The following is a 26,197-nucleotide window of genomic DNA, read 5'->3' as shown; positions in this document are numbered from 1 at the left end:
TACACTGCCATCGGGGATATTAAATTATTTATCATACCGAAACATTGCGATTCGCTACCCTGGGGATAAATATTACTTCAAAACGCAGTGATTAAAAATCGTCGTTTTACGCTTCGTCCGTCATTGTTGTACAATCGGAAGGGGAGATGACTTCATGTTTATTCCCCCCAATGGAAATACGATGTTTTATTTCCCGGTCATGTGATGTATTTCAACTAATCACAGAAACTGTTATAAACCATCCTCGATACTCCAGGGCTTCCGATCACTTACGATCTCTACCCCTTCCCCCCTAACTATCTCATAGTAAAACTTGAGGCAGCTCAGTGGAAAACATTTGACCAATCAGAGGCCAGCAAAGATTTCATTTAAAGACTACAGAGAGAGAGCGACGCCTAACATCAAAGCCACACAGTCGACCACAGTGTACCGTTATACGGCTCTTTTGATGTACATCAAATGACTAAATTACCTGTTCTGTTGCCTCCAGTTTTACTATGAGATAGTCCAGGGGTGTAGAGATCGTAAGTGATCGGAACCCCTGGAGTCTCGAGGATGGTTATAAACATGAGATATAGTAATAATATTATTATAAGAAAGAGGCAAGCCTTGGGAAATATTACACCTTTGGGTAAATAAATCTTATTATTATAACTCACCGATGAGTCACAGGCGGTGATTGGTCGAGAGACGTCACGTGTGAGAGCGACAAAATATCGTGTATCCCGCTGAACGTCATGTTCAAAAATCATGTTTTCCCCCATGCGGAGCCCGTCGTACGTTTAGCAAGATTTGTCGTTCGTATAACGGAACTCTCCGAGGTATTCCGATAACAAACAAAATTGATGGCAGACGACGCTTCCGTCTACCTTTGATCTAGGAAATTAGTAGTATTCTTATGATAACGATACAGATAACACAATTAAACTCGATGTAATGTGTATATGATGTAACATGCTAAATGGAGTTGATTTGGGCTGAAAGATACGGTAGATATAATTTATGATTTAACAATAACTGGGATGGTCGGTTGTCGTTTCAGCAAATATCTTTTTATAATAAAAATTGCATCCAACACTGTATCTGTCTACTTGTTCTTTAAAGGTAGTACCCAAGCATAGCGTGAAAAATGATCAATAACAAACTATGGTAGTAAGAATGTGATGTCATCGTTATAGTCTTTGATGTTTGAGACATCTGCCAGATCAGCATCCCACATGTAATCCACACTCACCAAAGGAGTTTTGACATTTGGTGTCTTGTGTCGGACCTGTCTTCTAACACTGTAAGGATCTTGATTCTGCAACCAATAGGTGATCTGTGACAGACTTATCTTAAACTTGCCATCCTTTTTTATACCCTCGTATAACGTCTTGGGACCAGTGAAACCAAGTTCATGTTTTGGATCATACCATATCTTACTCAGAAAATCTTTTTGGGTTTTGGTCAATATTTCTTTTATTATATCAAATATAAACATCAAAGTTTCCATTTTACTACAACTTAATCCTTTTTATTGCTTTTTCTGTGCAACTAATATATGTAATTGCTTTAAAAGGTCAATTGTTTTGCTAATTCCATTGCAATTGTTGTAATGTTTTACAAAGTTTTGAATATTTTTTTGCAAAATTTTCATCTGTTTATTTTTTTACGAAATTTTCCTCTGTTTTTTTTTAAAACTTCAATTCTGCAGGTTTTACTCTTTATCATTACTATTTTTCATTTCAGTTTTCTGCATATTTGACAGGCTTTTTGCAGAATTTTGAATATATTTTTTTTGCAAAACTCTCAACTGAATTTTGCATTTTCTTATCTGATTTTTTTCCAACAGGAATTCTGCAGTATTTACTATATACAATGTATTATTACTATTTTTCCGTTCAATTTCTGCATGTTTGACACTTTATTTTTTGCAAAGTTAGCATATTAACATGTTAGCAGTGTTTTATTATGTTTAATCCAGCGTTTTAGCATTTTAAATAGCATATTAACATGTTAGCAGTGTTTTAGTATGTTAAATCCAGCGTTTTAGCATTTTAAATAGCATGTTAGCATGTTAAAATCAATATTTTAGCATGTTAAATCCAGCGTTTTAGCATTTTAAATAGCATGTTAGCATGTTAAAATCAATATTTTAGCATCCTAAATCCAGCGTTTTAACATGTTAGCATGTTAAAATCAGTGATTTAGCATGTTAGCATGTTAAAATCCAGCGTTTTAGCATGTTAGCATGTTAAAATCAGTGTTTTAGCATGTTAGCATATTAAAATCAGTGTTTTAGCATGTTAAATAGCATGTTACCAGTGACATAAATAGGTATGAAGTCATTTAGGGAGGGGGTAGTTAGTGGTGGTAGCCAAGGTTCTATCTTGAGCATATGATGTCATTCTAATATTAGAATGTTGGTGATACAGGTATATCTAAGTTGAAAAGTGGAAGATGATGTCATTAGTTAAGACAGTCAGTATAAAAGGGGCTGTTGGCTCTAATTAAGGGAGAATTTAACATGACTGTGTATGTTGTTCTCTTAAGAATTAGCCGCCTGACAAAAGTATATATTTTAGAGCTGAAAGAATCTGCTTATAAAAGTTGAAAGTTAAAAGAAACCTAACAAATTGGTGTCAGAAGTGGGATCTAAACTTATACATGTGCCTTGTTCCTGACTGGATTTAACTGTGTTTAAAAAGTGTGTGCTTATTACTGGAAAGTGTTTCTTTGAAATTATAAGAAATGTCTAAAGAAGTCAACCTGGTTACTGTTTATGGATTCGATGAAGCTGGAAATTATGTTGTTGTGAAATATATTAATAAGAGTGAATATTACGAATGTGAATATTGTTATTCGTATGTTAAATATGGACAAGTGTCTCATAATTGTCCAGAATTAGAAATCCAAGTCACAAATGTGAATCAGGATAGCAAATTATAATCAGTGAATTGTGAATATCTTAGCTTGTGGTGTCAATTATATTTAACGTTTAGCCAATATAAATTATAATATATTTAGATTGCAAAAATCTGAAATTGTTCGCGTGACAGTTCATCAACGCCCGATAGACAATCTTCGGAAATTCGCTATCATGAACAGTTACACGAAGAATATTGGAAGTTAGTATTTTTTTCTTAATAGTTTTATATATCGTTTTCTTATAGATTTTTTTATACATAACCTCACATGTCTCACATATCTTTTTTTGCTATCATTTCTAATTACCGCGCAGCAGTTGACTATTACTACTCCTCGCGGTAAAATAGCAAAATGAACCCTCATTGTTAGCGTAGATGTACACAGTCGTTCTGGTATTATAACTGGTCTTTTAAATTTTAATTTAATTCTTCAATTAACAAAAGTTGTTCAGTGTTTATAGCTTTATATCAAGTTTGATATTGGGGAGAGACGACAAGGAAGTAATACGTGTAACCTACAGTTTTACATGAGGGTAATACATATATATAAACCGAAAGCGTTCAACGAAAAATTGTTTTATACAAGTTTTCTCTCTTCTCCTCTCTGTCTCCCCCGCCCCTCTCTCTCGACAAGATCGATTTTTGATTTAATATTCTCTCACCGCTAATCAATGCGGTTTTGTTGCCTTAACTTGGTAAACAAGTATCTCACAATAAAATCAGGAAGTAATAATGTCAAGGTTATTGACGTAGGTTGAAAAACCACATAATGCTTCTTGTGTTATGTGTACCTAAACCGAAAGTAGATTACATGATTTCGTTTATCGTTTCACATATTCTACTCTGTTACATGTATATCTTTGATATGTATAAGTTTTGTATACCAAGCTCCTATTTCTCGAAAACATCTGCTTTTGTTTATATAGGGAAATACATTTTTGACAATGACAATGACAAAGACATTTTTTATTCTCATAAACTGAAGTTTACAGTGCAGAGAATTATAATCAATTTTACAATTAAGTCAATAAGGAGTAATTTCTTTTGCGCATGCATCTCTATATACAGTTACATTAAATATCAAAGAAACACAATTTAACAAAGCATGACAATTTATTGACTCGTGCCCTATCCAGGCCTCGAACTCACGGTCTATGGCACCCAATCGCCTAGCCAAACATACCTGCGCCTTCTACCACTGCGCCACATGTGGATCGTGAGTTAGAGGCCCGGATAGGGCACGAGTCAATAAATTGTCATGCTTTGTTAAATTGTGTTTCTTTGATATTTACAGTTACATTAGATACGTTTGTTTACAGATACGATACAAAAAGATAAGATAAGGTGGACATCAAATATTGTTACCAATAGTATGTGTTTATTATAATAATAAATTTAATCAGTGAAATGAGCTCGTTTTCTGTTACATAATTGAATAGAGTAAACAAGGTAAAGTTGGACAGTTATTCGTTAATATAATTAATGTATAATTAAAGTTACTAAATCATTAGATTTACATAGATTCCTTAGGGTTTTAAACTTCCTACAAACGTTCTTATACCTTAAATTAGAAAGTTTTCAAAATTACAACATTTTATTTGAAATATTGGCAATGTTTATCACCGTTAAAATATCGCCAAACACAACAAGAAACTGTATCTGTCGGTATTGGCTGTTTATAACGGAAAGAACCGAGTTCGAAATCGGGGTCGCTGAAAATCTCATCCGGCTAATGGATATGGATGTAATAACACCAATAAGAGGCCACTTATATTGTATCGGTTATATTGGCCTAATGGGGGGGGGGGGGGACGGGAGCAAAGGTCCTCAATATTAAATATTAATATTTGGACCCCCCTCCTCTCCCCACACCCACAGGAGGAGATTAATTGTTTAATTCAACACACAACCATATATGCTTTATATATTTTTTTCATATATCGTTAAGTAGAATCCTTGTATACATTTATAGACAGTGGCGTCGCTAAAAGGAAATTAATGAATAGGCAAATTGCCATGCGAGCGCCGAAGGTGCGATATTTTGGTGTTTGGGGGTCGGAATGGCTAAGATGAGTTTTACGATGCATTTTGATGAATTTGCGAGCGCCGAAGACGCGAAAATTTGGTGTTTGAGGAGTCCGGGGGTCTCCCCCGAGAAAAATATTACGATTTATAATTTTACGATGCATTTTGATGAATGTGGGAGCGCCCGAAGGCGAGAGAATTTGGTGTTAGAGGGGGTCCGAGGGTCTCCCCCGTGTAAAAATATTACGATTTAGAATGGCTGTGATTAGTTTTACGATGTATTTTAATAATTTTAAAGCGTTCTTAACATTATACTTTTTTAATCAAAGTTACCTGCATTTAGAAATTATAATTGTGAATGTCGTCATATCATTATACAACTCTGCTCGATCTGAACATACCGGCTTCACACCATCGGCACATTGTTGTGTAACACAAATTAATGATGAATTAATTGTCTTTCTAAGGAAATGCGCCGCGCAGCGGGAAATTCTCTAAAATAAAGTACGAAAATGTGCAGGAGGACCCTTTTTTTCTTTCATATGGGCAATTTTAGAACATTCCAGTCGGCGAAAATGAGGGGGGGATGGGAGGCGAAAAGACATGTTTGTCCCCGTCCTGGGGAACTGGAAGGCCATTCCCCCACCTGACTCCCTGCCTATATTATAAGGTTTTTGCCCATTTTTTCCTTAATATAAACTCTATATATGAGGCAAAAAAATAAAAAGCCTAATAATATTGGCAGGTTTAGCGGACTAGTACCTAATATCATGACAAATGAAAATAAAATAATGGTAGAAGCAAGTATAAAACCATATAATATAATGAAAACTTTGCAAAAACCTGTACAATATAGGAATATTTACACTTAGAAACTCTTCACAAAACTTCTGCATACGTTTCAACGTTTATTAGATTTAACACAGTAATCAGGAACCTGTAGTAGATAAATTTGTGTTTTCAGTCGATAGCAGATATGTCCATTAGACAGATGAGATTTCCTTCGATCGGATGTTTTGAATGTTCACGCATCGCGCATGCACATAGGGATTGTTTACACTCGCCGAAAGATAATAATATGAAATAGTGACTAGGTCGTTTCTATTTATTTTCAGTTTTTCCTCATTTTGAATAAAATGGTTATACAAACTTTTAAATTTTGCTATTGACACAAAGTACACAATTTTTACAATTATTTTCAGTTCTATAATTCTTTTTATCTTTTATTGCATGATGTTTTAACGATTTAGTCCCTTTAATAATATGATTGATTTGGATCATAATACTAACTAGCGGAACGCGCCCTTAGCTTCGGGTCTGAAACTGGATCTCTGGGTCAAATAACACATACTATATACATGATCAGCCGTATACGGTCCCAGTTAATTAGTATTATGATTCAAATCAATTATATAACTGTCTAACTCTTATATTTTTCTTCTTATACATTTGAGTTAAAAAGTAAATAAATGTGAACGCAACTGAAGATTTGGTATCAGTAAAATAATTTATTATCGACAATAAATATCTCAAATGATTCTGTGATTTAAATATTTACTGGAAAAATATAGTTATTCCAAAGAATTAAACAAAAAAAGATGACTTTATTTAATTTGGCTGCATCAGTCAGAACAGGTGACGCTTGAATAACGAATAACTGTCCAACTTTACTTTACCTGGCCAGAAGTAAAGTTAGACAGTTATTCGTTATTCGAATAACGAAAAACGAATAACTGTCCAACTTTACCTTGCTCTCATTATAACATTAAGAAGAAACATAACTTTTGTTCAGGGATGTGCTCTATTATATGTAAATGACAAATGACCAACATTGACAAACAAAAATTGTCGCATTTGGATGAATTATGTGTGTTTAGGATAGTTAACATAGAAACAAGAAGCTGTAATTTAATACAACTATCATACCAATTGTAAAAAGGATGTACTTATATTTGGAATTCGACGATTAAATCACTAAATAACAAGTCTAAACATTTTACAGATTTTAGGGCAGAAACCATTCAAAACCCTTTCTTTATAGCTGCCTACTTCAATCTAGGCTATCAGATTGTGAGAGATGGGCTTTGAGTCGAGATTTTCCAAATATAGAAGATTTGTCATGAGGGCTTTTGGTGGAGGCTTTTTAATGCAAAATCATCGTCAAGGACACGTAAGTATCCCAACGTCAAAACCCCGAAGTTAGTGAGTAGTTTAGGATGGTTGGTGGGTTACACAAAGTGCAAGTATCAGTAAGAATATATCTAATGATATAGAAGCTTTCTTAATCTGTAACAGACCATTAAGTCAGTACAGCAATAACATCTGAAGATGACACTAGAAAATAAAATGAGATATTGTAATAACGTTTTTTCAATGTTTAATATTCAAATTCAAGCCCTGTTTTAGATTTTGATCCAAACATTTTGCTTGGTTTTCACTTTAATGTGCATGCGCATATTTTACGTCATCCTCTATACTCCAGGGGTTACTATAACTAACGTTATATCCAACCCTGGACTGTTTTATAGTAAAACTGGAGGAAGCTCAGGAGAACAAATCTGAACCAATCTCAGGTCTGTAAAGATTTCCTTTGATGACTACAGAGAGAGTGACGCCCTTTTTCAAAGCTAAACAGTCAACCACAGTGTACCGATATACGGCTCTTTTGATGTACATCGAAGGACTAAATTACCTATGCTGTTCTGTTGCCTCCAGTTTAATATGAGATAGTCCAGGAGTGAATATATCACCAGTTATAGCAACTCTTGGAGTATCGAGGATGATTTTACGTTAGAAATTTAAAGATAAGACGGACATAAAAGGGCCTTCTTGGAAATGTTTATAGGTTTATGTGAGAAAGGCCTGTCATATTAAGTACATTTCAAAAATAATGCATTGTTACTTTACTGATAAGATTCAAACATAATGAATTAAAATTGTACTAAACTTGATTTACAGATTACCAGTAAGAGAGAAGACTATATCAATTGGGAAGAATACTATATGGCTATAGCTTTCGTGTCGGCAGCGCGTAGTAAGGACCCAGTCACACAGGTAATAGCAATTTAGAAAATTTAAAAAGTCAATATTATGAATTTATGGCCATGATTCTTGTGAATTATGCAGGTTTACATTAATTTTCCCGCAGGTGTGATATTTTCCAAGGGCTTGTCTTCATATCACACTGCTATCGGGGACGTAAATTGTTTATCATACCAAGAATAATGGATGATTCTCTCACTATTTTTTTAAAATATTGCTGTTTTACACTTCGTCCGGTATTGTCGTACAATCAGAATGGGAAGCCCCGTGAAAGATGGCCATGGGCGGTCACTATATGGGTACTACGATAGGAGGGAAATACGATGTTTTATTCCCCAGTGATGTTGTGTTTCAACTGCTGTAAACATAAGGTATACTAATATCTTTTGTATCACAATATCGGATTATGGCAGGGATAAGTACATCCTCGGTATTCCAGGTGTTACTATTACTGACGTTATATCCACCTCTGAGCTACCTCATAGTAAAACTGAAGGCAACATAACAGGTAATTGCCAAATTAGTATATTGGGACAAAAAAATAATCATTTACGGTAGTACGGACAACGGACGATTTAAATAGCTAGACAGAGAGAGCGACGCTCAACTTCAAAGCCACACAGTCAACTTCAGTGTACCGTTATACAATTCTTTTGATGTACACCAAAGGGCTAAATTACTTGTTCTGTTCTGTTGCCTCCGGTGTTACTATGAGATAGTCCAGAGGTGTAGAGATCGTCACTGATCGGAACCCCTGGAGTATCGAGCCATCCATTCTGCTGATCGTTTGTCATTTACATGATTGTTTTCTTCTCGTCCGAGTCTCTTAACACCTCACAAATTCACCACAGGTTTAAATTTTAAAAAGGCATATGTTGTGTGCACTGCAGTTTAAAACATTGCAAAAATGTGCCCAAGTTGAATTTGATCACATCGCAAATAAATCTCATTTTAACCCACTCTCATCAGATAGTAAGGCTACTCAAATCGTCCTTCCGTAAATGATTCTTCTTTGTCCCAGTAAAATAATTTGTCAATTGCATTTTGTGAATACAATGTAACTGATGAGCTGATAAGTTAGATTTTGTCTCAGAAAATACAGAAGGGGTCTAGCTTCTTCAAATTAAACTTGTAGGATCGTTTTGGCCCTGAGTTTGTCATATCCATTTTGATAAAAATCCAACCACAACATAGCAGACCATATTAAATGGTCTGCTAAAGTATAGTTTCTGCTAATTATCGACTAAAGCTAAGTTTCCCTGTGTGCAGTTATCCCCCTTTCCAATTTCTGGAATAGATCATTCTTTGGTGGGCGCCAACATCGCTCTAGGATCTCTTATAATGTGGTATTGGTGTTTCAGGTAGGAGCTTGCATTGTAAACGCAAACAACAGAATAGTTGGTTTGGGATACAATGGTTTTCCTGATACCCGTTCTGATAACGATGAGTAATTTCCTTGGGGCAAAGGCAGCGACAATAGGGAGGAAAACAAAATACCCTATGGTAATTTTAAAGCTGATAGTTTACAGCAATATACAGTGTCACTTAAGGATATTTACGATTAGTTCACTTTAATTTGCTCACCTCTGAAATATACTAATTTTGTTTTCATGTTGAATTTCGTTTTCCGTGGCCGCTTTGTTGATGCGTTTCAGTAATATAGTATTCTTAATTTTTTTCATTTTTTGTATTAAAGGAACTTAAGAATATGCTTCAGAAAGGCATATTTTCTGCTTGTCATAATGTATTTTTATTTCAGTATGCCATGCAGTAATGAATGCCATCATGAACAAGATGGCGGTCGATATCAAAGGCTGTACAATGTACGCAACACTCTATCCTTGTAACGAGTGCACAAAGCTCATCATTCAGTCTGGAATCGGGAAAGTTATCTATTACGCCGATAGGCCAGATCCAGCTTCTAAGAAGATGCTGGAATGGGCTGGTATTACAACAACGTAAGTATCTAGATATAGGGTATAAGTAAACCTTCCTATTACACTGCCATCGGGGATATTAAATTGTTTATCATGCCAAAAAATTGCGATTCGCTACCCTGGGAATATATATTACTTAAAATCGCGACGAGTAAAAATTCGCGTTGTAGGTTTCGTCCGTCATTGTTGTACAATAGGAATGGGAGATGAATTCGTGTGAAGTCACGCCCAGCGCAATACGATGTTTTATTTCCCGGTCATGTGATGTATTTCAACTAATCACAGAAACTGTTATAAACCATCCTCGATACTCCAGGGCTTCCGATCACTTACGATCTCTACATCCGTGGACTATCTCATAGTAATATTGGAGGCAGCTCAGCGGAAAACATTTGACCAATCACAGGCCTGCAAAGATTTCCTTTGAAGACTACAGAGAGAGTGACGCCTAACATCAAAGCCACACAGTCAACCACAGTGTACCGTTATACGGCTCTTTTGATGTACATCAAAGGACTGAATTACCTGCTCTGTTCTGTTGCCTCCAGTTTTACTATGAGATAGTCCAGGGGTGTAGAGATCGTAAGTGATCGGAACCCCTGGAGTCTCGAGGATGGTTATAAACATGAGATATAGTAATAATATTATTATAAGAAAGAGGCAAGCCTTGGGAAATATTACACCTTTGGGTAAATAAATCTTATTATTATAACTCACCGATGAGTCACAGGCGGTGATTGGTCGAGAGACGTCACGTGTGAGAGCGACAAAATATCGTGTATCCCGCTGAACGTCATGTTCAAAAATCATGTTTCCCCCCATGCGGAGCCCCTCGTACGTTTAGCAAGATTTGTCGTTCGTATAACGGAACTCTCCGAGGTATTCCGATAACAAACAAAATTGATGGCAGACGACGCTTCCGTCTGCCTTTGACCGAGGAAATTAATAATATTCTTATGATAACGATACAGATAACACAATTAAACTCGATGTAATATTTATGATATAACATGCTAAATGGAGTTGATTTGGGCTGAAAGAAACGGTAGGTCTAATAACTGTAATGTTAGCCTAACAGTGTTTGAGCAAACAACTTAAATTCTAGCCATTACGTTAGACTTGTATTCTGGCGCTAGGAAAAAAAATTTTTTTTTCGGTATAATAAACAATTTATTGCCCTGACAGTAGGGAGATATGACGCTTAGTTTACCCGCGGCTACGCCCTCGGGAAATATATCATGCCTTGGATAAACAAAGCGTCATGTCTCCCTACCGCCAGGGCAATAAATGTATAATATCACACTGCCACTGGGGCCGTGAATGCATATGATTGGCTTTAAAGAGACGTATGTAGGAATAATATTAATAAACATAGACGATGGTTGGCTAAACTAACTCACTTGTAATAATCATAGACGATTGGTTTGCTAAGATACCTCACTTGTAATAATCATAGACGATTGGCTGGCTAAGATACCTCACTTGTAATTATCATAAACGATTGGTTGACTAAGCTGCCTCACCTATATGATGTCCGTAAGAAAGTTTCTTTATCGTCCTATTAACAGATAGTTTAATAATGTATCAGGTCTCAGCACCCTCGGAAACCCGGTGTCTAAACTCCACTACGATCCGTAGGCTGATTAACGTGGGTAAATTACGATGGTACTAGGTGGATGACTAAAAAAAATTATGGACCTATGGTGGCAACTGTGGGTTTCGAGGTGTCACGCCAATATTTGCAAAAACATGTTGACATCGGTAAAAAAAATGAGAGTCCGGTATAAACCGGAAGTACCGTTTTTGTCAGATGTTCCTTACGTAATTACAAAACAGGTCGTTTGTTTGATTAATTAATGTCCTATTAACAGAGGGTCAAGTAAGGACGATTACATCACTCCAAAGTGAAAATGGTCAATTGTTAGAATACATGGACGCTTTTTAACTCGACTGCTTAGAATTTAAAATCTATAATGGTGTCTGGCTTTTAGATTTATTTGTTTGAGTTTTTAATAATTAATGAAGTAAACACTGTTCTGCCGCTTTTATATACTTTAACATCTTGTTCCAGGAAATACAAGCCTGAACGAAAAATCCCACTGAAGATTTGGAACACAGATCAGGAGTTGTAATCGTGGGAAAATGATTACGTGATGTTATCGGTAATCAGTTGGTTGAAGATTATTCATTATTCGAGTGGTTGTAATTAATACATCCGAACGTTTCTTGATAATAATGAAGACTATGTAAATTATATTTAATTTCAATCGTTTTTATCGTGCCTGGTTTGATTTCATATAATTAGAAAGTAGCAGTTAAAGCTCTATATTAATTCCTGATTTAAAATGTTGATAAATTGAAATGGTAATGTCTACCAGTATTTCAAGTTTAGGCTAATTAAGATATAAGAAATGGCCAGGAGTAAATGCAAATGAAAGAATATATTCAACAACACAAATGTTGGTGCAATCCAGACGTCACTAACTAAAATAAAATTTTATCTGTGACAACGAACATTATACCGTATGCCATCTTAATGCATGGGGATACATATAATTATTTTAAAAATATTTCATGATATTGACTACAACTTCAGTTTTCATTAAAGTAATATGTGTCGTAATTTTCATACTCAAAAAGAGCTTTTAATGCATTATCCACCATTGGCAGTACTGCCAAAAGCCATGTTATATACGTCTACAATGCAGTATAACGACTACACACGGTTTAACCAGGAAGGCAAGTTGTGAAAGTTATTTATCACAAAATCCTCCTTATAATTAGTGATTTCGCCCGTGTAATATTTTTTTCGTGTGTCACTAGTGTGATATTACCTGGAGCAATTTTAATTGGCTGAAAATGCATTGTGACGTCAAGATAAAAACAATAAAATGACGTCAGGAAACATGACGTGACATCAGGATTTCGAGGACGGCGTGACAAAATGGCGGCCTCCGCTGGATTCACGCAATACATTTTAACGTAAGATTCTTCGAAATGTACAATGTTGTAGTTATGTGAATGTTAGAATGTGTCTGTCGAATATATGTCCTATTCAATTTCCGGCCTAATGACGAGATACAAATTCAGATTTTACTTTCCTGATTCAATTGACAAGTAAAACAGAACAAAGGACATTAATATGCGATTGTTATCAATACATTTAATCACGAAAACATGACGGTATGAAATGTAGACCCGCATTCTTATATTATCAATGTTTCCAAAGTATATCTTACACATGATACAAGAAATCCTGAATAAACTGTCTTTATGATTCGAATTTTAAATTGTTCTTTGATTAAAACTAAACCCATGATTAAAATATCAAAAATAATCTTAAGAAAATACAGTGGAATCTCGATAATCCGGAATTCGATAAACCGGAAAACTCACAATCCGAATGGAAATACCACGGAACGGATTTGTTTATTGGTTAAATTGATGGAATTAGGCAGTCCGAACCGACTATCAATGGTCCAACTGTATTTACTTATTATTCAAACAATAAAATATTCCACATATCATTTTGTGTGTTACATATGTATTTTACTAGACAGTTAATCATAAAAGACGCAAGTGTTCGGACTATGGAGGGCGCTCTGTACAGCTTTTTGAAATTGCTTTGACTTTATTGTGATTTCATTATCCCCTTGGTTTGTCTATCTGATAATGCATGGTCAGTTTTACAAGGACCAGTGCTTCTGATATGTTTGGAACATATTAGCCGGTCCGTTCATGAAAGGGTCCATCATTGAAAAACTTGATCTACTTTTTGACGATTTTTTGCTTTTGGACGATTTTCCTTTCTTTTTTGACAATTTCAAAAACTTGAAACTTGACAGGTGTACCAGTATAATATGATACTGTGCTTGGATATGGAGAAAATGTGTTTCCGGTGGGATAACTGGGATCAGCTGACGGGTACAGGTTGGGATCGGGATACTGTTTTCCAATTGGTATCTGCTCGTAGTTTGTTGACCTGTACGTTCGTCCCAGCATTGATGTGTCTTGATATCGTTGGATGGCTGGACCGGGTGGAGTCGGTGGGGTGACCGCGACTGAAAAAGCAAAATATAGGAATACAAAACATGTTTTGTATCAACATATTACAGAATCATCTGCCCTTGTGGGGAGGTATCGATTGTGACGTCATGTGTTTACGAACGCAACATCATTTTTTTCAGAGTAAACGACGTGAATTCCACTTAAAAATAATGATGTTACAATGAAAACCTAACCACAAGGCTTGTGATTGGTTCAGATTTATTTCCCTGAGCTGCCTTCAATTTTACTAAGAGATAGTCCAGGGGTGCAAAGATCGTATGTGATCGGAACCCCTGGATTATCGAGGATGTAGCATTGCCAAACACACTCAACTCAACATGACGCAAAAATACGATAGAAATATAAATGATAAAATAATTACCACACGTGAATCCGTCACCTTCATATCCAGACTTGTACTCACACTTATAAGAACCCGGTATGGTTATACAGTTAGCGTTCGGACTACACCTGGATGTACCGTCTACACATTCCTTAGCCACTGTTGGGGATAGAGTAAATGTTACTTCCTTTGTAGTTTACATATGTTTCAACGGGTTTATTGAAATTTTCCTTTGTGATGGAACTTGTTTTATCAAATAACAAAGAAACACGTTGTACGCTTTTATAAATGGCATATAACGTCATAGCGGAGGCACAAACCATTATATCAATTTACGCAAATGCTTATATGACGCATATAGTATGTACAAATAGACCTGTGTTGAGATTTGGGCTTGAGAACAAACGAATGTAATATCATTGATCTATAGAAAACCCTCCTTCAGGTTATCAAAAATCTAAATATGGACTGGTTGATCGGACTATCCTATATTTACTTAAATATTCTAACAATAAACTATTCATAGGTTATCTTTATTTTGTATAAAAACGATGTAGTATTGTTACAAATGTATTTAACAAGGTAGTCAATCATACAAGACTTCATAACCAAGCCAAAGCCTTATGATCATGAACACAGTACTACCTTTCGATTAAAACATATGTCCTGTAATACGTTTTATACGGTTTTACGACTCCCTATCAATTATTTGAATTCCAACATTTGGTCTCTATTTTAACTTACATGGATAACGCTGACAACAATGTTTTCCTAATACGTTAGTAGGACATCTTATTTTAAATTCAGTATTAATGTTATCCAATATTCTTTCGTGTGCGATTTACTTATCGTGTATATTAATAGAAAGTTATTTTCAATTTTCAATCCTCAAATGTTTATCTTCAAAATGTAAATTGTTAAATTTTACAGCTACAAAAGAAAGTTATTTTACAGTATAAATACTTCGATATCAGGAAATGCAATTTCGAAAAAAAATCATTTTTATTTCGATCATAACAAGATGTAAAGGGAAACGTACCACAAAATTCTTCATTTCCTTCATATGGAGGATTACATCGGCAAACGAATTGCCCCGCTTCCCTGATACAGCGGGCGTTTGGATCGCATATCAATCCTACATCACGGCAACGGTCTGAAAATATACTGCATATCATCAACATTTGTTTATAGAAATTTTCCTTGTTTTCGTGGTAGCTAATGATCCGCGAATACTATGACATCACCTATCCACAACAATTTCAACCCACGAAGTGATTTGGCCTCTATTTCCCTCCATTATTGGGCTTCGTCACACAGACTGTTGAGGACCCAGAACCGTGGTTTGTATAAAAAATATCCCTTTTCAGTTGACGATGTTGCAGACCGAAAAGGAAGACAATCCTATTCATTCCTGCAGCAAAGTAAGAATTTTATAAATAACGTTCATTTCCCCTATTGGGCTCCGCCTCTCTGGCCCCTTGGAGCTTAAACCCTTGGTTCATACAAAATTTTCTATTCCTTTTCTGCCAAGGATAACAAAGTACGTGAAATAGGAGAAAAAATCGATACCACGTCATTCTAACAGCAGTAAACTGGTATTAACTAATTGTTATTTCTCTATATCCCTTAATCTTTGGACGGCCGTAACGTATTTATGCGTATTTATGTATTTGCCCCATTGCATGCACCCTTCTGGAGCCCCACTGAAACCCTCGAAAACTAAATACTAGTTTTTTTTTTTTTAAAAAGGAATTGTTTAACAGTAACATGTCAATATTGATTCGGTCATTGCATTAGTGACGTCACAAATCACCTTTGAACATGCCCAAATAAGAAAAAAAATGAGGTCTGAAATCCGGAATTTAGTGTGTGCCCGGAAACCTGTCGTTGTGAGCTTAATTGTCAAGATACAGATATGCACATGGTCTTAAGTGATAGAAGAGATATCAAGGTAAGAAAAAATAGAGAGAAAGGGAAATAAAGGGGGAAAATAGCACCGATTTCAAAAAAAAAAAAGTTCCCCGCGCAGGTTTCTGCCTCTCATGACCCGTGCGCGGTGAAGTCTGAGAAGTCAAAATTTTCTTGTATTAAACTTTTTTTCTCAAATAAATTTCTGGAAATAGGAGTTTATACCATAAAAGAAAATGGAAGAAAAAACTTATGTCCGTGTGCTCGTTTTTGAGCTATTGTCACTCAAAGATACCTTTTTGATAAAATGTTGGATTTTATTGTAATTTTGTCGTTTTGACCATATACACAAGAGATTAAAGCCATAATTTCCTAATAAGCTGTTTGATATGTATAAATGTTTGTAGAATGTATTTTCTAGTAGTCTTCTTTAAACATATACCAGTTTTGATTAATAAGACTAATATTTTTTTTCTCAGAATAACAACTTATACTACCCCTACCCCTTAAATTTGAGTTACAAAATGCACCATTTTCAGGCTTTTTGGCCAAATTTAACCCTTTATAAAAAAAGTTCTGGTATTAAACTTTCGTTAATATTTTGCATATCAACAGGGAAAGGGCTGTTCTTTCTAAATCAGGCAGAAAAATGGGGGATCCGTGTGCTTACTGTTTTGTCCCATTTGAATTTTTGTTATTTTTCAGTATTTTAGAGTAAAAAAATAAAAGTGCTCAAATTACCATTAAATGTAAAAATGAAGAGACAAAAGTGAATCATTTTACACGTTAATGCTCAATATTTTAATAACCACGAACCCAGTAAAGATTTACAGCAAACATTAGCTCGGTTCAGTTAAAAATACTGGCGCAGTGATGATTTAAGTAAAAACAATTTCAGTAAAAATGGTAAAACTGTGGCTCTACTCAAAGCGAAAAAAGACACAATTTCAAAATGGCCACCAAATGGGTCTTTTCTTAAAATCCCCGTATAAAAAAATCTACTAAAAATAGAAATGTAATTTTTTAACAAAATTTGCAACTGGCAACTTGCTACAGATATTGATAAATTTTATTTGAAAATATTTTAACTTCTTTGGTCTATGTCGAAACGAGACTTCAACGGGACTGAAACCTCAGAAGAATACATCCTTAAGGGGACTTACGGAGACTGTCTTTGCTTAGGTGGCAGTGTACAGTAGATTTGAAAAATTCAGCAAAATTAAGTGCAGGCTTTAAGTATGTACACACAGCTTTTTAACTTTAAATGACATCTATATCAAAGTATATATATTTTTAATCTACACAACATTTGCAATTGTTATGCAGAGTTCATTTTTGGACAGGTCTGCTTTTTGTGGTGTTGTGAGCCTATAAAAAACATGGTAACCAAATTGTTTTTTTTTTTTAATGCAAAAAATTGGGATTTTCAACCCAAAATTACACCCCCTCTAGGAGAATGTTTTTTCTTGAACACAGTTTAAAACCAAGCATCACTGCCGTGATAGCAGAACTGAGCCTATTTCGACATAGGTATATCATTAAACTTTTGAGCAATCTTACCTCGTACCCCGGCTAGCAATTTCTGCTGCTACAGTATTGAGTTTTTCCATCTTAGACGCACATTCGGATATCCTCTAAACCATTAATCTCGAACCCATTTGGGGGAATTTCTTTATGCAAATGTGAAGCCTGCATATAATTCTCTAGATTGAATTCACCAATTTTAGGACATATACATTTTTAAATTTTTTATGCATATAATAAAACAGGGGCTTTCTGCTTAATAAAAATCTCACCCATGGCCATTCGGTCTTACTGTACACTGCTACCTTATTTGCAGTGTGTACTGTTTGTTATTGTTGTGAAAATGGCATCCAACCGAAACCTAGATACAAACTGCTTTCATAAATGGCATTTCTTATAACTTAATATTAAAATTGAGTCATGGTCGAATCCTGCCGGCCGTCGAAATGTTAATGAGTCCCGAAAGTTCAGTCCCTGGGAATGGGGCTGTGGGTTTGGTAATGTTTAATTTTATGTCCTTATTCCCTAAAAATAATTTTTGTACAATTTGAATCCCCACCCCATAAGAATGCTACAAATTCAATATGAGTGCTATCCTATGCTTAGGTTCAGAGAAGTAGTTTATATCAAAATAGAAAAATTATCACTTTTGACCCCGCCCTTCAGGCCCCAAGGGGGTCAGTCCCACTTTTTTGTACAATTTTGAATCTCCATCCCATTAGCATGCTACAAACGCGATATGCTTACTATCCTAAGCTTAGTTTCAGATAAGTCGTTTATAAAAAACAGCAAAATTGACGCCTTTTGGCTCCGCCCCTCAGGCTCATGGGGTTCACCCGATCATTCGCACAAATTTTAGACAGACCCATCAAGGATGCTAGCAAGTAGATTTTGTTAAATCCGACCAGTGGTTATGAAGAAGTCGACTGTTGACGCATGGACAGATGGCGGATGACGGACGACGGATGACGGCCGCCGCGGTATCGTATAACAATTGTCACCTAATTGATATTATATAAGCCGTAACTGGACGGAAATTTTGACATGTTGATTTACTTCAGTAATCTATTGAAAACGATCAGGTTTGATGAATTAAGCTGTGAAAATCTTTCAAATGGCAGGCAAATATTTGATGCATTTTAACATAAGTTCCACTACCAAACTTGTGCAATATAAAATTGAAGTTGTGGTAGTTAAAGTTGTGGTAGATGAAGTTGTAGTAGATGAAGTTGTGATAGTTAAAGTTGTGGTAGATGAAGTTGTAGTAGATGAAGTTGTGGTAGTTGAAGTTGTGGTAGATGAAGTTGTGGTAGTTAAAGGTGTTGTAGTTGAAGTTGTGGTAGTTAAAGGTGTTGTAGTTGAAGTTGTGGTAGTTGAAGTTGTGGTAGTTGAAGTTGTGGTAGTTAAAGGTGTTGTAGATGAAGTTGTGGTAGATGAAGTTGTGGTAGTTAAAGGTGTTGTAAATGAAGTTGTGGTAGTTAAAGGTGTTGTAGATGAAGTTGTGGTAGTTAAAGGTGTTGTAGATGAAGTTGTGGTAGTTAAAGGTGTGGTAGATGAAGTTGTGGTAGTTAAAGGTGTTGTAGATGAAGTTGTGGTAGTTAAAGGTGTGGTAGATGAAGTTGTGGTAGTTAAAGGTGTTGTAGATGAAGTTGTGGTAGTTAAAGGTGTGGTAGATGAAGTTGTGGTAGTTAAAGGTGTTGTAGATGAAGTTGTGGTAGTTAAAGGTGTGGTAGAGGTGTTGTAGTTGAAGTTGTGGTAGTTAAAGGTGTTGTAGTTGAAGTTGTGGTAGATGAAGTTGTGGTAGTTGCAGGTGTGGTAGTTGAAGTTGTGGTATTAAGGTGTTGTAGTTGAAGTTGTGTATGAAGTGTAGTGAGTTGTGGTAGATGAAGTTGTGGTAGTTGAGTGTGGTTGTTGTAAGTTGTGGTAGTTAGAAGTTGTGTAGTTAAGTGTGGAGAGTTGTGGTAGTTAAAGGTGTGGTAGTTAAGGGTGTTGTAGTTGAAGTTGTGGGAGTTTAAGGTGTGGTAGTTGCAGGTGTGATAATTGCAGGTGTGGAAGTTGAAGTTCTGGTAGTTAAAGGTGTTGTAGTTGAAGTTGTGGTAGATGAAGTTGTGGTAGATGAAGTTGTGGTAGATGAAGTTGTGGTAGATGAAGTTGTGGTAGTTAAAGGTGTTGTAGTTGAAGTTGTGGTAGATGAAGTTGTGGTAGTTGCAGGTGTGGTAGTTGAAGTTGTGGTAGTTGAAGGTGTCGTAGATGAAGTTGTGGTAGTTAAAGGTGTGGTAGTTGAAGGTGTGGTAGTTGAAGGTGTGGTAGTTAAGGGTGTTGTAGTTGAAGTTGTGGGAGTTTAAGGTGTGGTAGTTGCAGGTGTGATAGTTGAGTGTGGTAGTTGAAGTTGTGGAAGTTGCAGGTGTGGAAGTTGAAGTTGTGAGAGTTGAAGGTGTGGTAGTTGCAGGTGTGGTAATTGAAGTTGTGGTAGTTGCATGTGTGGTTGTTGAAGTTGTGGGAGTTGAAGGTGTGGTAGTTGCAGGTGTGGTAGTTGAAGGTGTGGTAGTTGAGTGAGTAGTTGTGGTAGTTGAAGGTGTGGTAGTTACAGGTGTGGTAGTTGAAGATGTAGTAGTTAAAGGTGTGGTAGTTGCAGGTGTGGTAGTTGAAGTTGTAGTAGTTGCAGTTGTGGTAGTTGAAGGTGTGGTAGTTGAAGTTGTGGTAGTTGCAGGTGTGGTAGTTGAAGTTGTGGTAGTTGAAGTTGTGGTAGTTGAAGTTGTGGTAGTTGAAGTTGTGGTAGTTGAAGGTGTGGTAGTTGAAGTTGTGGTAGTTGAAGTTGTGGTTGTTGCAAGTGTGGTAGTTGAAGTTGTGGTAGTTAAATGTGTTGTAGTTGAAGTTGTAGTAGTTGAAGTTGTTGTAGTTGAAGTTGTGGTAGTTGAAGTTGTGGTAGTTAAAGGTGTTGTAGTTGAAGTTGTGGTAGTTAAAGGTGTGGTAGTTGCAGGTGTGGTAGTTGAAGTTGTGGTAGTTGAAGTTGTGGTAGTTGAAGTTGTGGTAGTTGAAGTTGTGGTAGTTGAAGGTGTGGTAGTTGAAGTTGTGGTAGTTAAAGGTGTTGTAGTTGAAGTTGTGGTAGTTGAAGTTGTTGTAGTTGAAGTTGTGGTAGTTGAAGTTGTGGTAGTTGCAGGTGTTGTAGTTGAAGTTGTGGTAGTTAAAGGTGTTGTAGTTGAAGTTGTGGTAGTTGAAGTTGTGGTAGTTGAAGTTGTGGTAGTTGAAGTTGTGGTAGTTGAAGTTGTTGTAGATGAAGTTGTGGTAGTTAAAGGTGTTGTAGTTGAAGTTGTGGTAGTTAAAGGTGTTGTAGTTGAAGTTGTGGTAGTTTAAGTTGTGGTAGTTGAAGTTGTGGTAGTTAAAGGTGTTGTAGTTGAAGTTGTGGTGGTTAAAGGTGTTGTAGATGAAGTTGTGGTAGTTAAAGGTGTTGTAGTTGAAGTTGTGGTAGTTAAAGGTGTTGTAGATGAAGTTGTGGTAGTTAAAGGTGTTGTAGATGAAGTTGTGGTAGTTGAAGTTGTGGTAGTTAAAGGTGTTGTAGTTGAAGTTGTGGTAGTTAAAGGTGTTGTAGTTGAAGTTGTGGTAGTTGAAGGTGTTGTAGTTGAAGTTGTGGTAGTTAAAGGTGTTGTAGTTGAAGTTGTGGTAGTTAAAGGTGTTGTAGTTGAAGTTGTGGTAATTAAAGGTGTTGTAGTTGAAGTTGTGGTAGTTAAAGGTATTGTAGTTGAAGTTGTGGTAGTTAAAGGTGTTGTAGTTAAAGGTGTAATTGTAGCAGGTGTAGGTGTAGCATGACCCTACAATTTTTTTAATTTTAACTCCTCGCCATATAATGATGCTATCAATAACATATGACTAGGAGTGTTATTCGATGCTAAGTTTCAGAGAAGAAGTCGTTTATATGTAACTAGCAAATTTGACACTTTTGACCTCGCCCTTCAGGCCCCCTGAGGGTCATCCCCACCTTTTTTTACCCACCAAGTTTGAATCCCCACTCCATAAGAATGCTACAAATGCAATGAGTGCTATCCCTAGCTTAGTTTCAGAGAAGAAGTATATGTGGAAATAGCCAAATTAACCTCTTTTGGCACCGCCCCTCCGGCCCCTGGAGGGTACGCTCCAGCTTTTGTACAATTTGAACCCCCATCCCATAAGAATGCTACAAATGTAATATGCTTGCTATCCCAAGCTTAGTTTCAGAGAAGTCGTTTATATGAAAATGGCAAAATTGACGCCTTTTGGCTCCGCCCCTCAGGCCCATAGGGTTCACGCAATCATTTGCATAAGTTTTAGTCAGAACTCCATAAAGAATGCTAGCAGGTAAACTTTGTAATATCCCGACCAGTGGTTATGAAAAAGTTGATTGTTGACGCATGGACAGATGACGGATGACGGACGCCGCGGTATCATATAACAATTGTAACCTAATCGATGTTATATGAGCCGTAACTGGGCGGAAATTTCGACATCTTAATTTTCTTCAGTAATCTATTGAAAACGATCAGGTCTGATGAATTAAGCTGTGAAAATCTTTCAAATGGACAGGCAAATATATATGATGCATTATAACATTAGTTACACTACCAAACTTGTGCAATGTAAAATCCTTGTTTTATGCCTCATGTATGTTAAGATGGAAACATACCTGCATAACACACGTTATAATTACTAATAAGACTAAGACCCTAAGTTGTTGATTAGACTTTCTCAACAGAGTTCTTCAATAGATTATCTCCCGCTAGTTTGAAATTTAGGGTCTTTAGAATCAGACATGAAGTGGAGACAAAAATAATCATGCCAAATTTAAGTTTGGATTCGTGAGTATGAAAATAACGGAACTTTAATCTTAGTGTTATTTTCTATTAAATATCAATTAATTATTTTAATTGATTAATTGTTAATTATTAAATATAATAATTAACGTCCTTATTAATGACAACCCAGGGCTTTTATGTTGTTTTTTAAATCATTTGCGACTTTACCCCCCAAAACATCTCTAGAAATTGGGTATGAGGAGAAAGGAAGCATTTTCTCTCGAACAAGCATTGCTATATACATGTATCACATTTGTTAATCAAAACATAGTAATAACATTGAATATTTTGTTTAAGATTTTTTGTTTGTTTATAAGGAGGATCACGTTAGACGATTGTTGGCGTTTTATGTTCAGAAATGTTGGAACATCAATATAGAAAAATTACAGAAAATGCATAGCAATATTAATGTGAATCGTGGAAAGAATTCGGGGAATGTGAGACTACCAATTTAATGTAATGAGTTGCTTCGAAAATAATTCTTAAAGGTCCAACGTCACTCGTGAACGACCAACGTAACTCGAGAAAGTCCAATACGAGGCTTATCAAGGTTTGACATTTATAAAACCTCCAAGATATTTTGGCTCGGGAGTGTCTCCTTCGATTTAACAAGGGGCTCATTTAAACAAAGTTTATGTATCATTGCATTACCAAATCTGGGTACGTTACTCCTTGGATACAAGAAGGGGCTCATTTAAAAGAAGTTCATGTATCATTGCATTACCTTATCTGGGTACGTAACTCCCTCGATATAACAAGGGGCTCATTTAAAAGAAGTTTATATATCATTGCATTACCTAATCTGGGTGCGTATCTTCTTCGATATAACAAGAGACTCTTTTAAACAAAGTTCATGTATCATTACATTACCTTATCTGGGTAAGTAACTCCCGCGGGATAACAAGGGGTTTATCTAGAACATGAATTGTAACGTCGCAGGCTAGGCCATTAAATGTATTGGTGCACAAAGCTCTCTCCAAACACAAACTCTCCTGTTGCGTCTATATGAAACCAAAACGAAGAAAAACTATAAAACCTGAAACTAGAAAACATAGAAGTACATATGTTATTTTCAAACGTTACTGGTTTCAATTATAGTCGGGGTTTTTTTTCATTCGGAAGTTAAACATGAAGAATTTTATCAAACGTTATTAAAATTATTGAAATATTATTTCCAGAAACAAATTTTGATCAATTCACATACCCCTGCTCTAGTGGCATACAAACAATTTCGTTACCTCTATTTAATTTGAGATAAAACTTAAATTATTGAAATAAAAAACAACAAACAAATACAACCAAAATTAGGTTTTTCACTACACACCAAAAGACAGTTTGATAAGTACCCTTAAATTAACATTTTAATTCTGACTTTAAATTTGTTGTCTTCAAAAAATTATCTACACTCTGATCCTTGAAATTTGTTTTCCCACTCAAATATGAAAATGCTGATGTTGACTGTAGGTATGACTTTATCCAATTGTGATACGATGTTTACAAGCATTATTTTCATTCTGTATAATACATACTCCACAGAATGTAGACGTATCCCCAAGTGCGATCTGACACTGGGCTGTTAAGTTGAAATCTTGGCCTAGATCAGGGAAATTACGATTGTTTGTGTATTGTGTGTCTGTGAACGAATCCACCTTCAAACAGTTCAAGTTGTTTGTTGTGAAAGACCTTTAAAATACAAAGGAAATACAAATATAAGATGGTGTTCAAAACATGTGACTTTCTTGAAATATAATGGCATTGTGAATCAATAGGACAACAAGAGTAAAAGTTTAAAAGCTTAAACACAATCAAACTATTTATATTTTCGATTTAATAGGATCCAAAATAAAATAAGTCTCGCATTCCCCAGACTCTCGCCGCCCTGAACGAGAGTCTGGTCCGGTTCGTATTTCCGATTTGTGATTTTAAAGCGAGGCTTACCGAAAAATCGGTAAAGCTTCTCATTGGCTGATAGATACAAACCCACAAATATGACGGATACAAAATTTGAAAAAAAAACGTTGTTAGTCACACTTAAAAAACGAAAAATAGATTTATATTTTTAAAAACTACAAATCACCTGTCTTCAGGATACCATTATGCACAAAGAAGATGTATTGTACTTTTCGTCTGCTGCCGTCCATGTTTGTTTCACAGTTTCAGCGCGCCCTCTACCGGTCGCAAAATTCAAACACGAACCGGACCAGACTCTCTTTCAAGGCGGCGAGAGTCGGGGGAATGCGAGACTAAAATAAATCACTTTTGATGCTGTGGTAATAATGAGCAAATTGAAAGCTGACGAATGGGGACTTATTCACGTACCACGTGATACCTGATAACGTTTGTGCGGGACTTTTGTTTCTATTGGTAATGGAATTACGTCAAATGATGATATCCCGCGCTAACGTCATTTCAGCGGGAAGATTACAAAGAGTTACATTCCATCACCACTGGTGATCGGGTATCGCGTGGCACGTGAATTAGTCCTGTAAATTACAATAAGACTACTTGCACTTTCGCTGGAACCAGAAAAATATTATCGTTTCTCTTGATGTCTAGATTACTGTAGCATGGGATTCATTCATAAAGAGACATTTTGTTAAGATCCTACGACTTGGTAGGTAGTCAACGGTCGATACTGATATCGTATAGCCAAGGTTTTGTTTTTGTTTTGTTTTTAGTGGGTTTTTATAGTTTTTCTTATTGATCTATGGTCTTCAAATATGGTACGTGAAATGTTTGATAAGAGTGCTTATTATACTTTTGAAATGTGGTTTCGTTGAAAATAATATTTTATCTCATTTACATGAAATTGCGAAAGTTTTGGCCCACGAAAATAACCAGCTATACGTTGTATCCTGTCATCTAAAAAACAATATCATAATTACAATAAGTAAAATAGTACATACTCTTTCATTCTGGTGAAGAGGAATCCAAGTGAACAAATTGACCAACGATACGGGTAACTGAGCGTCGCAACACTTGCTAAGGACGAATCCCATGTAGGCGACATAATGAAGTTTTCTATAGCACCCAATCACTTCACCATCACCTAAAGATCCAAGACTGTGAAATAAAAAGTAAAATAAGTATCAGGTAAGAACGAGGAAAACTGAGCCATTTAAACAACACACAAATGTTTAGACCATCTGACCGAAGGGTCACTAAAACTCGACGATTATGAATTCTGGTGCCATTTGGGGCCACTGCGTCCATTTTTGATTAAAAAAAAAAAAATCTTAATTACTCATTTACACCCTAATTGTAGAGGATGTTATTATTTGATATCCTGTCCAAATCATAATCAAATACTGTGTGCGCCCAAACATGTTCAATGCTGTTTGTCATGGACTTACTCTAAATGTCAATACATATACTTGTACCCTTGATGAAACATCAAATAAAATTGTATTTGACAATTTTTTAATTACATCGTACATATTTTGATAAAATCCGCAAATTCGAAATTTTCTCTCTGATTTTCCCATTTCCTTTGTGTGCATGCATGTCTGTATATGGGTGTGAACATGTATGTATGTGTAAAACGGCGCCATTGGGAGAGATATTTGTAATACTTTATTTGTAATTCTATATTTACATATATATATTTGTTTTTTATATATTGAGGAGCGTAGCCTTTTT

The 26,197-nt window shown here is 35.8% G+C and overlaps 2 protein-coding genes across 7 annotated transcripts in view; both read right to left on the bottom strand.

Annotated features, from left to right (window-relative positions):
- Nucleotides 1–13,053: 13,053 nt before the first annotated feature.
- LOC138328326 (deoxycytidylate deaminase-like) overlaps nt 13,054–26,197 on the bottom strand; it is a 90,500-nt gene continuing 77,356 nt past the window's right edge. Inside the window, exons 5-10 of one of the 6 annotated variants that reach the window (XM_069275081.1) lie at nt 25,465–25,621; nt 24,088–24,241; nt 23,429–23,600; nt 15,340–15,453; nt 14,340–14,459; nt 13,054–13,971 (exon numbers count right to left, since the gene is read on the bottom strand). In XM_069275081.1, the coding sequence (XP_069131182.1) occupies nt 24,167–24,241; nt 25,465–25,621 (232 nt within the window). In that variant the 3' untranslated portion in view covers nt 13,054–13,971; nt 14,340–14,459; nt 15,340–15,453; nt 23,429–23,600; nt 24,088–24,166. Of the gene's footprint in view, nt 13,972–14,339; nt 14,460–15,339; nt 15,454–23,428; nt 23,601–24,087; nt 24,242–25,464; nt 25,622–26,197 lie in introns of those variants that run through there. The other 5 variants (XM_069275080.1, XM_069275082.1, XM_069275083.1 and 2 more) reach the window with 5 other exon arrangements.
- On the bottom strand, nt 19,451–21,744 carry LOC138327196 (uncharacterized). The gene is made up of 3 exons (XM_069273177.1): nt 21,723–21,744; nt 20,891–21,541; nt 19,451–20,769 (listed from the first exon to the last, which is right to left on the bottom strand). Exons 1-3 carry the CDS (start codon nt 21,742–21,744, stop codon nt 19,451–19,453), a joined length of 1,992 nt encoding a protein of 663 aa, XP_069129278.1.

Source organism: Argopecten irradians, chromosome 7, assembly GCF_041381155.1.
Source record: "Argopecten irradians isolate NY chromosome 7, Ai_NY, whole genome shotgun sequence".
Classification (NCBI taxonomy): Eukaryota; Metazoa; Mollusca; class Bivalvia; order Pectinida; family Pectinidae; genus Argopecten; species Argopecten irradians.
This window is presented reverse-complemented; position numbering and strand designations above follow the sequence as displayed.